Genomic DNA, 13924 nt, shown 5'->3' on the forward strand with positions numbered 1-13924 from the left:
TCTGAGGCCGGACCCCCTGTACAATCCTGTGGGGGAGGGGGAAAATGGGGGGTTAGTTAGGTTTTTGTTAGTTATGGGGTGACATGTAAGGAACCTTTAGCCCCAGCAATGAGTGGCCAAGGCAGGACTCCGCTTCAGTACATGCTGGAGTCCTATGGATGAGGATCCTTGTAAGTGGAAGTTTCCTGTCTGCCTGGGAAACCACAGAATTCTAGTTAGAAAAAGAACATTTCTTTAAGATGATTTTTATTAGATTTTCTTCCTATAGCTCCACCATATTCTGTAGCAGTGTATGAAATGAACATACAGAAGGTGACGGAATGATGATCATCAGAGCTTGCAATCAAAAATGGAAAAGGGTTCAGAAAATCAGCTGCCTTGCCTCCCCCCCCAGTCTGTGTATTGCTCAGTCTTGTGGTGTGCGGCAAAGTCTCAGGATGTGTCAATGTTGCCGCTACGCAACATGTGAGATGAATCATGTTCACCATAGACATGCACACAGAGTTCAGTCCCCAGTCAGTCAATGTAGGGAACAGTGGGAGATCAGGAGGATCCTCGGGATGTTAGTCTCCATCTGTAATATTTTGAAGAATGTCCAACCAACTGTTCACCGCGCCTTATCCACCCAACCAGATCCACACTGGTGATACAATGACACTGACCATGTACAATCTATAGGTCCACACTGGTCATCCAATGCCACTGACCATGTACAATCTATAGGTCCACACTGGTCATCCAATGACACCGACCATGTACAATCTATAGGTCCACACTGGTCATCCAATGACACTGACCGTGTACAATCTATAGGTCCACACTGGTCATCCAATGCCACTGACCATGTACAATCTATAGGTCCACACTGGTCATCCAATGACACCGACCGTGTACAATCTATAGGTCCACACTGGTCATCCAATGACACTGACCGTGTACAATCTATAGGTCCACACTGGTCATCCAATGACACTGACCGTGTACAATCTATAGGTCCACACTGGTCTCTATACAATATGGTAACACAGATTATGTTCAGTCTATAGGTCCACACTGGTCTCTATACAATATGATGACACAGACGATATACAATCTATAGGTCCACACTGGTCATCCAATGCCACTGACCGTGTACAATCTATAGGTCCACACTGGTCATACAATGACACTGACCGTGTACAATCTATAGGTCCACACTGGTCATACAATGACACTGATCATGTACAATCTATAGGTCCACACTGGTCATACAATGACACTGATCATGTACAATCTATAGATCCACACTGGTCATACAATGACACTGATCATGTACAATCTATAGGTCCACACTGGTCATACAATGACACTGATCATGTACAATCTATAGATCCACACTGGTCTCTATACAATATGGTAACAATATGGCAGGGAGCATTCTTGTATGATATTCACTGTAAGGCAGAATGTGTCTCAGATGACCATTGGATGACCAGTGTGGACCTATAGATTGTACATGATCAGTGTCATTGTATGACCAGTGTGGACCTATAGATTGTACATGATCAGTGTCATTGTATGACCAGTGTGGACCTATAGATTGTACACGGTCAGTGTCATTGTATGACCAGTGTGGATCTATAGATTGTACACGGTCAGTGTCATTGGATGACCAGTGTGGACCTATAGATTGTACATCGTCTGTGTCATCATATTGTATAGAGACCAGTGTGGACCTATAGATTGTACATGGTCAGTGTCATTGTATTTTTTTCTTTTATTATTTTTTATTTATTTCATGTACTTATATAGCGCCATCATTTTACGCAGCGCTTTACATATATATATTGTATATTCATATCAGTCCCTAACCCTCAAGGGGCGTACAATCTAAGGTCAATAATTCACATTCATACACATACTAGGGACAATTTAGACAGGATCCAATTAACCTACCAGCGTGTCTTTGGAATGTGGGAGGAAACCGGAGGACCCAAAGTAAACCCACGCAGGCACAGGGAGAACATGCAAACTCCAGGCAGGTGGTGCGGTGGTTGAATTGAACCAACAACCCTAGTACTGCCAGGTGGAAGAGCTAACCATTTAGCCGCTGTGCTGCCCGGTGTGGCCCTATAGATTGTACATGGTTTGTGTCATCATATTGTATAGAGACCACTGTGGCTCTATAGATTGTATATGGTCTGTGTGATCTTACTGTATAGGAACCACTGTGGCTCTATACATAGTATATGGTCTGTGTGATCTTACTGTATAGGAACCACTGTGGCTCTATACATTGTATATGGTCTGTGTGATCTTACTGTATAGGAACCACTGTGGCCCTATACATTGTATATGGTCTGTGTGATCTTACTGTATAGGAACCACTGTGGCCCTATACATTGTATATGGTCTGTGTCTTTGTATTGTATAGAGACCACTGTGGTTCTATAGATTGTATATGGTCTGTGTCATTGTATTGTATAAGGACCATTGTGGCCCTATAGATTGTACATGGTCTGTGTGATCTTACTGTATAGGAACCACTGTGGCCCTATAGATTGTATATGGTCTGTGTGATCTTACTGTATAGGAACCACTGTGGCCCTATAGATTGTATATGGTCTGTGTCATTGTATTGTATAGGAACCACTGTGGCCCTATAGATTGTACATGGTCTGTGTCATTGTATTGTATAGAGACCACTGTGGCCCTATAGATTGTACATGGTCTGTGTCATTGTATTGTATAGGAACCACTGTGGCCCTATAGATTGTACATGGTCTGTGTCATTGTATTGTATAGAGACCACTGTGGCCCTATAGATTGTACATGGTCTGTGTCATTGTATTGTATAGGAACCACTGTGGCCCTATAGATTGTACATGGTCTGTGTGATTTTACTATATAGGGACCAGTGTGGCCCTATAGATTGTACATCATGGTCCATGTAATTGTACTGTATAAAGATCCTATAGATTGGGGGATAGGTCCACTTCAGGTAATGGATGACCATGTCATAATGATCCGTTTTCTCTCCGCAGGCCTCCTGTGCAGTGTCGGGGGCTTCTCTCTGTGTGGATGGAGGAATCAGTCAGAGAACAGCATTCTGCGATGTAATGGCGATTCTCCGGACAATGTGGTGAGAGTGGAGAACTCCGCGGAGGAACTGACTGTCTCCGCCCCTTTCCTATCCTCTTGTAACTTCACTCTGCCGGGTCATCTGGGGCCGTACTTGTTCTGTGTGCACTGGATTCCCGGCCTCCATATTCTGAACTTTACCTACGGGATCAAAAATCACAAATTGATCCCCAGCAATCCATCTCCGAGAAACACAGATACTTCTAAGCCACGCCCAACACAGAGCTGCAACCCCGCCCACTTCCTTATAAACGTCACCGTCAATGGGGAGCGCAAGAGCAACTGCTGCCACTATGAATACTCCATCCAGAGCCAAAGATACGGTAAGTGTGAAGGTATTTTGGGGTCACAGCTTCATCAGGGGGGTCCTTACCCATCATAACCTGGATGTACACAGAGGCGGGACTTATTGATGGTGGTGCACAGGGGTGGACTGACAACTCATGGGGCCCCTGGGCAATAGGGGATCATGGGGCCCCTGTGTCCTTGGCCAAACTCAAAAAAGCCTATGAAAAAGGTACCAGGGGCATCTCATGGGGCCCCCTGCTGACCCTGGGCCCTCGGGCAGTGCCCGTGTTTCCAAATGGTCAGTCCGCCCCTGGTGGTGCACAGGCTAGGGCCGATGCTAGACTATTTTGCGCCCTAGGCAAGACCAGCTACTTGTACCTCCCCCCTGACTGGGGGGCTGAGGAAGTGATATTCTACAAGAAGCAACAAAAATAATAATGCGGCACACTAAGCATGCTAATTTTACAGTACATTAACTGGTGGGCGTGGCTTAAAGGGGGTGTGGTTAAATAGAGCCTGAGATGACTTACATAATGCAGAATGTGGTGTGCAGGATGGAGATGACAGGATGGAGATGCCTCTGTGTACAGGATGGAGATGACAGGATGGAGATGACTCTGTGTGAAGGATGGAGATGACATGATTACTATGTGTAGGATGGAGATGACTGTGTGCACAGGATGGAGATGACTGTGTACAGGATGGAGATGACATGGAGATTATATGCAGGATGGAGATGACTCTCTGTATAAGATGGAAGTGACTGTGTGCAGGAAGGAGATGTCATGGCAGATGACACCCGTGTATTGTCAGATAAAAGTCCCACTGAGTATTGTCAGATAAAAGTCCCACTGAGTATTGTCAGATAACCCCCCTCCCTGAGTATTGTCAGATAACCCCCCTCCCTGAGTATTGTCGGATAACCCCCCCCCTCCCTGAGTATTGTCAGATAACTCCCCCTCCCTGAGTATTGTCAGATAACCCCCCTCCCTGAGTATTGTCAGATAACTCCCCCTCCCTGAGTATTGTCAGATAACTCCCCCTCCCTGAGTATTGTCAGATAACCCCCCTCCCTGAGTATTGTCAGATAACCCCCCTTCCCTGAGTATTGTCAGATAACCCCCCTTCCCTGAGTATTGTCAGATAACCCCCCTTCCCTGAGTATTGTCAGATAACTCCCCTCCCTGAGTATTGTCAGATAACCCCCCTTCCCTGAGTATTGTCAGATAACCCCCCTTCCCTGAGTATTGTCAGATAACCCCCCTTCCCTGAGTATTGTCAGATAACCCCCCTTCCCTGAGTATTGTCAGATAACCCCCCTTCCCTGAGTATTGTCAGATAACCCCCCTTCCCTGAGTATTGTCAGATAACCCCCCTTCCCTGAGTATTGTCAGATAACCCCCCCCCCCTCCCTGAGTATTGTCAGATAACCCCCCTTTCCTGAGTATTGTCAGATAACCCCCCCTCCCTGAGTATTGTCAGATAACCCCCCCTCCCTGAGTATTGTCAGATACCCCCCTCCCTGAGTATTGTCAGATACCCCCCTCCCTGAGTATTGTCAGATACCCCCCTCCCTGAGTATTGTCAGATAACCCCCCTTCCCTGAGTATTGTCAGATACCCCCCTCCCTGAGTATTGTCAGATACCCCCTCCCTGAGTATTGTCAGATACCCCCCTCCCTGAGTATTGTCAGATACCCCCCTCCCTGAGTATTGTCAGATACCCCCCTCCCTGAGTATTGTCAGATACCCCCCTCCCTGAGTATTGTCAGATACCCCCCCTCCCTGAGTATTGTCAGATACCCCCCCTCCCTGAGTATTGTCAGATAACCCCCCCTCCCTGAGTATTGTCAGATAACTCCCCCTCCCTGAGTATTGTCAGATAACTCCCCCCTCCCTGAGTATTGTCAGATAACTCCCCCTCCCTGAGTATTGTCAGATAACCCCCCCCTTCCCTGAGTATTGTCAGATAACCCCCCCCTTCCCTGAGTATTGTCAGATAACCCCCCCCTTCCCTGAGTATTGTCAGATAACCCCCCCCCTCCCTGAGTATTGTCAGATAACCCCCCCCTTCCCTGAGTATTGTCAGATAACCCCCCCCTTCCCTGAGTATTGTCAGATAACCCCCCCCTTCCCTGAGTATTGTCAGATAACCCCCCCCTTCCCTGAGTATTGTCAGATAACCCCCCCCCCCCCCCTGAGTATTGTCAGATAACTCCCCCTCCCTGAGTATTGTCAGATAAAAGTCCCCCCCAAGTATTGTCAGATAACACCCTCGAGTAATGTCAGATAAAAGTCTCACTGAGTAATGTTAGCCCCCCCCCCCCTTCCCCAAGTATTGTCAGATAAGTCAGCCTCATGTATTGGCAGATAAAATCCCCCCCCCCCCACACACACACACTATTGTCAGATATCTGTCCCAATATTCAGTACAGTGGATACAATATTTTGAATGTTTCCCATTTGATATAAATTGTAGAGAACTAATTGGCTATGCGGGGGGGGGGGGGGGGGGTGATGATCTTCCTGCCAGCAATGGGCCCCGTATTGTATGTCTGCACCATCTCCGGGGGCCCACACAGAAATCAGACTTTCATTTCCACCTTTGTGTGGCCCCGTCTGCTTCACCCCAAACCAGAGACATTGTCCCAGATCAGCATATCCTCCTCGGGACCGCTGCGTCAGCGACTACTGCGGGGGAGGGGTGACACCGCAGATATCAGCTTCAAGGCCAAGAATCTGAGAATACACAGAGGAAGGCGGGTGTGTGTGGGGGGGGGGGGGGGACAATACTGCCACTGTGTGCGCACCACAACTGGCACAGTACTGGATGCCACAAACAAATCCCTCCGTCCTTCTGTGGGACCGAATCCTTCTATGGGACCGAATCCCTCCATCCTTCTATGGGACCGAATCCTTCTATGGGACCGAATCCCTCTGTCCTTCTATGGGACCGAATCCTACCGTCCTTCTATGTGACAGAATCCCTCCGTCCTTCTACGGGACCGAATCCCTCCATCCTTCTACGGGACCGAATCCCTCCATCCTTCTATGGGACCGAATCCTTCTATGGGGCCGAATCCCTCCTTCCTTCTATGTGACAGAATCCCTCCATCCTTCCGTGGGACCGAATCCCTCCGTCCTTCAGTGGGACCGAATCCCTCCGTCCTTCCGTGGGACCGAATCCCTCCGTCCTTCCATGGGACCGAATCCCTCCGTCCTTCCATGGGACCGAATCCCTCCGTCCTTCCATGGGACCGAATCCCTCTGTCTTTCCATGGGACCGAATCCCTCTGTCCTTCTACGGGACCGAATCCCTCCGTCCTTCTACGGGACCGAATCCCTCCATCCTTCTACGGGACCGAATCCCTCCGTCCTTCCGTGGGACCAAATCCCTCCGTCCTTCCGTGGGACCGAATCCCTCCGTCCTTCCGTGGGACCGAATCCCTCCATCCTTCTACGGGACCGAATCCCTCCGTCCTTCTACGGGACCGAATCCCTCCATCCTTCTACGGGACCGAATCCCTCCATCCTTCTACGGGACCGAATCCCTCCATCCTTCTACGGGACCGAATCCCTCCATCCTTCTATGGGACCGAATCCTTCTATGGGACTGAATCCCTCCGTCCTTCTATGGGACCGAATCCTTCTATGGGACCGAATCCCTCCGTCCTTCTATGTGACAGAATCCCTCCGTCCTTCCGTGGGACCGAATCCCTCCGTCCTTCCGTGGGACCGAATCCCTCCGTCCTTCCGTGGGACCGAATCCCTCCGTCCTTCCGTGGGACCGAATCCCTCCGTCCTTCCGTGGGACCGAATCCCTCCGTCCTTCCGTGGGACCGAATCCCTCCGTCCTTCCGTGGGACCGAATCCCTCCGTCCTTCCGTGGGACCGAATCCCTCCGTCCTTCCGTGGGACCGAATCCCTCCGTCCTTCCGTGGGACCGAATCCCTCCGTCCTTCCGTGGGACCGAATCCTTCCGTGGGACCGAATCCCTCCGTCCTTCCGTGGGACTGAATCCCTCCGTCCTTCCGTGGGACTGAATCCCTCCGTCCTTCCGTGGGACCGAATCCCTCCGTCCTTCCGTGGGACCGAATCCCTCCGTCCTTCTACGGGACCGAATCCCTCCGTCCTTCTACGGGACCGAATCCCTCCGTCCTTCTACGGGACCGAATCCCTCCGTCCTTCTACGGGACCGAATCCCTTTGTCCTTCCGTGGGACCGAATCCTGCTATGGGACTGAATCTCTCCGTCCTTCTATGGGACTGAATCCTTCTATGGGACCGAATCCCTCCGTCCTTCTGTGGGACCGAATCCCTCCGTCCTTCCGTGGGACCGAATCCCTCTGTCCTTCCGTGGGACCGAATCCCTCCGTCCTTCCGTGGGACCGAATCCCTCCGTCCTTCCGTGGGACCGAATCCCTCCGTCCTTCCGTGGGACCGAATCCTTCCGTCCTTCCGTGGGACCGAATCCCTCCGTCCTTCCGTGGGACCGAATCCTTCCGTGGGACCGAATCCCTCCGTCCTTCCGTGGGACCGAATCCCTCCGTCCTTCCGTGGGACCGAATCCCTCCATCCTTCCGTGGGACCGAATCCCTCCATCCTTCTACGGGACCGAATCCCTCCGTCCTTCTACGGGACCGAATCCCTCCATCCTTCTACGGGACCGAATCCCTCCATCCTTCTACGGGACCGAATCCCTCCATCCTTCTACGGGACCGAATCCCTCCATCCTTCTATGGGACCGAATCCTTCTATGGGACTGAATCCCTCCGTCCTTCTATGGGACCGAATCCTTCTATGGGACCGAATCCCTCCGTCCTTCTATGTGACAGAATCCCTCCGTCCTTCCGTGGGACCGAATCCCTCCGTCCTTCCGTGGGACCGAATCCCTCCGTCCTTCCGTGGGACCGAATCCCTCCGTCCTTCCGTGGGACCGAATCCCTCCGTCCTTCCGTGGGACCGAATCCCTCCGTCCTTCCGTGGGACCGAATCCCTCCATCCTTCCGTGGGACCGAATCCCTCCATCCTTCTACGGGACCGAATCCCTCCGTCCTTCTACGGGACCGAATCCCTCCATCCTTCTACGGGACCGAATCCCTCCATCCTTCTACGGGACCGAATCCCTCCATCCTTCTACGGGACCGAATCCCTCCATCCTTCTATGGGACCGAATCCTTCTATGGGACTGAATCCCTCCGTCCTTCTATGGGACCGAATCCTTCTATGGGACCGAATCCCTCCGTCCTTCTATGTGACAGAATCCCTCCGTCCTTCCGTGGGACCGAATCCCTCCGTCCTTCCGTGGGACCGAATCCCTCCGTCCTTCCGTGGGACCGAATCCCTCCGTCCTTCCGTGGGACCGAATCCCTCCGTCCTTCCGTGGGACCGAATCCCTCCGTCCTTCCGTGGGACCGAATCCCTCCGTCCTTCCGTGGGACCGAATCCCTCCGTCCTTCCGTGGGACCGAATCCCTCCGTCCTTCCGTGGGACCGAATCCCTCCGTCCTTCCGTGGGACCGAATCCCTCCGTCCTTCCGTGGGACCGAATCCTTCCGTGGGACCGAATCCCTCCGTCCTTCCGTGGGACTGAATCCCTCCGTCCTTCCGTGGGACTGAATCCCTCCGTCCTTCCGTGGGACCGAATCCCTCCGTCCTTCCGTGGGACCGAATCCCTCCGTCCTTCTACGGGACCGAATCCCTCCGTCCTTCTACGGGACCGAATCCCTCCGTCCTTCTACGGGACCGAATCCCTCCGTCCTTCTACGGGACCGAATCCCTTTGTCCTTCCGTGGGACCGAATCCTGCTATGGGACTGAATCTCTCCGTCCTTCTATGGGACTGAATCCTTCTATGGGACCGAATCCCTCCGTCCTTCTGTGGGACCGAATCCCTCCGTCCTTCCGTGGGACCGAATCCCTCTGTCCTTCCGTGGGACCGAATCCCTCCGTCCTTCCGTGGGACCGAATCCCTCCGTCCTTCCGTGGGACCGAATCCCTCCGTCCTTCCGTGGGACCGAATCCTTCCGTCCTTCCGTGGGACCGAATCCCTCCGTCCTTCCGTGGGACCGAATCCTTCCGTGGGACCGAATCCCTCCGTCCTTCCGTGGGACCGAATCCCTCCGTCCTTCCGTGGGACCGAATCCCTCCATCCTTCCGTGGGACCGAATCCCTCCGTCCTTCTACGGGACCGAATCCCTCCGTCCTTCTACGGGACCGAATCCCTCCGTCCTTCTACGGGACCGAATCCCTTTGTCCTTCCGTGGGACCGAATCCTGCTATGGGACTGAATCTCTCCGTCCTTCTATGGGACTGAATCCTTCTATGGGACCGAATCCCTCCGTCCTTCTATGGGACCGAATCCTTCTATGGGACCGAATCCCTCCGTCCTATGGGACCGAATCCCTCTGTCCTTCTATGAGACCGAATCCCTCTGTCCTTCTGTGGGACCGAATCCCTCTGTCCTTCTATGAGACCAAATCCCTCCATCCTTCTATGGGACCGAATCCCTCCGTCCTATGGGACCGAATCCCTCCGTCCTTCTATGAGACCGAATCCCTCTGTCCTTCTGTGGGACCGAATCCCTCTGTTCTTCTGTGGGACCGAATCCCTCTGTCCTTCTATGAGACCGAATCCCTCCGTCCTTCTATGAGACCGAATCCCTCCGTCCTTCTATGGGACCGAATCCCTCCGTCCTTCTATGAGACTGAATCCCTCTGTCCTTCTGTGGGACCGAATCCCTTTGTCCTTCTATGGGACCGAATCCCTTTGTCCTTCTATGGGACCGAATCCCTCTGTCCTTCTCTGGGACCGAATCCCTCCGTCTTTCTCTGGGACCGAATCCCTCCGTCCTTCTCTGGGGCTGAATCCCATAAACAAAATGGCAGCATCCTGGCCAAGACTGGGTGTGGCTTGCATGACAGCTGGGACACAATTGGCTGTTGTGTGGAGCCCAGCCATAGGTGTAGATGATGACCGTCACACCCGCTCTCCTCCTTGTTGTTGTGGACCGGCTGACCCATGATTATCATTTGCCTCCAGTTCTAATTATTCTGCTATCACTGGTTACTAGTTGATTGTCTCCAGCCGGATTAATGATTGATGGCGGAGTGCCGCTCCCTGTGTAGCATCCTGTATTTAGTCCCCTGCCACTCCTTGGTGTCCTCGCTCAGAAGGGACAAGGGTTGTCACCCCAGCAACCTTCAGAATAGGATCATGTGAATGGCCACAGCTGATTGGCTGAATCTAATGGGTCCCCTCCTACTCTGGGCCCCAGAACAGCTACATGGGCCCGCAGTCCCGCAATAAGTCGCTGATCACCACCATTACTAGTAAAAAAATCCAAATATTAATAATGGTGCTGCGCTCCCGTGCTATTAATAGTGTTTACCCAACAGAACGTGGTGACGTCAGAGCCCCTCCCCTACGTGTTACGCCACAGGGTCACGTGGCTTCATCAGGGGGAATTGAGAATCAATTGAGAATCATAATATAATGTGATAATAAAATAAATGGTTAAAACAAACATATTCATCTGTGACTTGTGTTCGTGATCAAATTATAAACCTGATTATTAACAAAACCTAAACCAAAAAATATATAAAATATGATGACCAAAACAAAATTATAAAATTTCCTCAATGGAATCCAATAAACCAAATAAACAATTATAACCCCAAAAAATGTCCGTATTAAGTGAACAATCCTCTTAATATATGGAAAAAACTTGTGACATCCAATGTGTGAAAAAAACAAACAAAAAAAAACAATGAATATTGCTATATTATGCGCTTACCTCCTTTTTAGCCCAATAAATTTAGGCTAAAATCGCTTTTTGTCCTGAAAGGACAGATGTAACTATTCCTGCTCCAATAATCCTTCACAGGTGATTCCTCGTGGCAACATATTGATAATCCACCTGGTGATTCTCCAAAATGATGCTCCCTGTAATGGATATGGATGGATATCTCACCTCCAGGGGTCTATCTCTCGTTATATCCCCTCCAGAGCTCCATATGTATGTTATCAAAGAAAAGAAGAAGAAATAGTGCCTTATCCTTTTAAACATTTTATTGTTCAAATATTAGTCCCACTCACATATAAAACAGTTAAAATGCGCCTGTGATAGAAAGCCTTTGTGTGTGCTTCTGCACACTTCCTATACTCGCCATAGACAAGCCGACAGAACGTGGTGATGTCAGAGCCCCTCCCCTACGCGTTACGCCACAGGGTCACGTGGCTTCATCAGGGGGAATTGATTCTCAATTGATTCTCAATTCCCCCTGATGAAGCCAGGTGACCCTGTGGCGTAACGCGTAGGGGAGGGGCTCCGACGTCACCACGTTCTGTTGGGTAAACACTATTAATAGCACGAGAGCGCAGCACCATTATTAATATTTGGATTGAGGTGTCAGCACTATTTATGAGTTAGTGTAAGGAGCGACCCACATGTGCATTCATTTTTGATTGATTGATTTAAGCACTTTTGAATTTCACCATATTAGCTCACAAGTATTACCAGCACTTGATTACTAGTAAAAAAAATTTTTAAAAATTCCAGTATCTATACCGCCATTTGTAGACGCTATAACTGTCACGTAAACCAATTAATTTACACGTATTGGGATTTTTTTTTAGCAAAGACATGTCCCAGAATACATTTTGGCCTAAATTTATGATGAAATATAATTATTTTTTTTTATGGACATGTTTAATAGCAAAAAGTCCAAAATATTGTTTTTTTTCTCAAAATTGTCGGTCTTTTTTTTATTGTGCAAAAAACCCAAAACGCACAGGTGATCAAATACCACCAAAGAAAGCTCAATTCGTGGGAAAAAAGGACCTACATTTCATTTGGGTGCAACCGGGGTGGACTGACAACTCATGGGGCCCCTGGGCAATAGGGGATCATGGGGCCCCTGTGTCCTTGCCCAAACTCAAAAAAGCCTATGAAAAAGGTCCCAGGGGCATCTCATGGGGCCCCCTACTGACCCCCAGGCCCTCGGGCAGTGCCTGAGTTTCCAAACGGTCAATCCGCCCCTGGGTGCAGTGTTGCATGACTGCGCAATTTTTAGTTAAAGTAATGCAGCGCAACAACACAACAAATGGCCTAGTCAGGAAGGGGGGGGAAATCCTCAGCAGGGCAAGTGCTTAATCTGTCTAGCAATACGAAAAAAAAAAAACCACAAAATGCACTGCAGAAACGGATCAAACGCAAACTGCATAGGTGTGAACCGAGCCCTTAGACAGGATCCAACTAACCTACCAGCATGTCTTTGGAGTGTAGGAGTGCAAACTCCAGGCAGTTGGTGTGTATTGCGGACAGTTGGTGTGTGATACTGTCAATTGGATGCTGACAGTTGGTGTGTAATTCTGACAGTTAGACACTGACAGTTGATGTGTAATTCTGACAGTCACACACTGACAGTTGATGTGTAATTCTGACAGTCACACGCTGACAGTTGATGTGTAATTCTGACATTCACACGCTGACAGTTGGTGTGTAATTCTGACAGTCAGACACTGACAGTTGATGTGTAATTCTAACAGTCCACACGCTGACTGTTAATGTGTAATTCTAACAGTCACACGCTGACAGTTGATGTGTAATTCTGACAGCCACACGCTGACAGTTGATGTGTAATGTTGACAGTCACAGGCTGACAGTTGATGTGTAATGTTGACAGTCACAGGCTGACAGTTGATGTGTAATGTTGACAGTCACACACTGACAGTTGGTGTGTAATTCTGACAGTCAGACACTGACAGTTGATGTGTAATTCTAACAGTCACACGCTGACAGTTGATGTGTAATTCTGACAGTCACACGCTGACAGTTGATGTGTAATTCTGACAGTCAGCCCCTGACAGTTGATGTGTAATTCTGACAGTCAGCCCCTGACAGTTGATGTGTAATTCTGACAGTCAGCCACTGACAGTTGATGTGTAATTCTGACAGTCAGCCACTGACAGTTGATGTGTAATTCTGACAGTCAGCCACTGACAGTTGATGTGTAATTCTGACAGTCAGCCACTGACAGTTAATGTGTAATTCTGACAGTCAGCCACTGACAGTTGATGTGTAATTGTGATGGTTGGTGTGTAAAGCTGACAGACCATGTGTAATGCTGACAGCTGCTGTGTCATTCTTGCCAATTGGTGTTTAATTCTGTCCGTGGGATGCTGACAGTTGGTGTGTAATACTGACCATATACTGCATATCATATTGCTTATAGTGTAGTAGTTTATCCATCCAGCAGGGGGCGCTGTGCTCTCCTTTTCACGTTTATTACAGGAGTCACCCCAGCAGAGACTCCACCCTTATCAGATCAATTCCAACATGTCAATCAGACATAAGGGACTTGAAAGCAAGGTACTGTGCCGCCTGCTGTCTGTAGGGATAGCGCACATGGCTCCAGCCTTTCATATGTTCTGAATGTACAATACCGATAGTCATACTGACCACAAACCATTACAGCTTTCCTCTAGGAGTGGTATTCACAGCTGCTTTCCCCCTCCCC

At 49.8% G+C, this 13924-nt stretch overlaps 1 protein-coding gene across 1 annotated transcript in view; it reads left to right on the plus strand.

The window, feature by feature from the left end:
• LOC149461051 (adhesion G protein-coupled receptor G1-like) overlaps positions 1-13924 on the plus strand; it is a 35911-nt gene that overhangs the window by 6425 nt on the left and 15562 nt on the right. The window contains exon 2 of the mRNA XM_089678889.1: positions 3024-3443. Coding sequence (XP_089535015.1) covers positions 3024-3443 — 420 coding nt within the window. The remainder of the gene's footprint in view (positions 1-3023; positions 3444-13924) is intronic.

Source organism: Staurois parvus, unplaced genomic scaffold (assembly GCF_062004578.1).
Source record: "Staurois parvus isolate SC_StPar_1 unplaced genomic scaffold, SC_StPar_1.0 ptg000211l, whole genome shotgun sequence".
Taxonomy (NCBI): Eukaryota; Metazoa; Chordata; class Amphibia; order Anura; family Ranidae; genus Staurois; species Staurois parvus.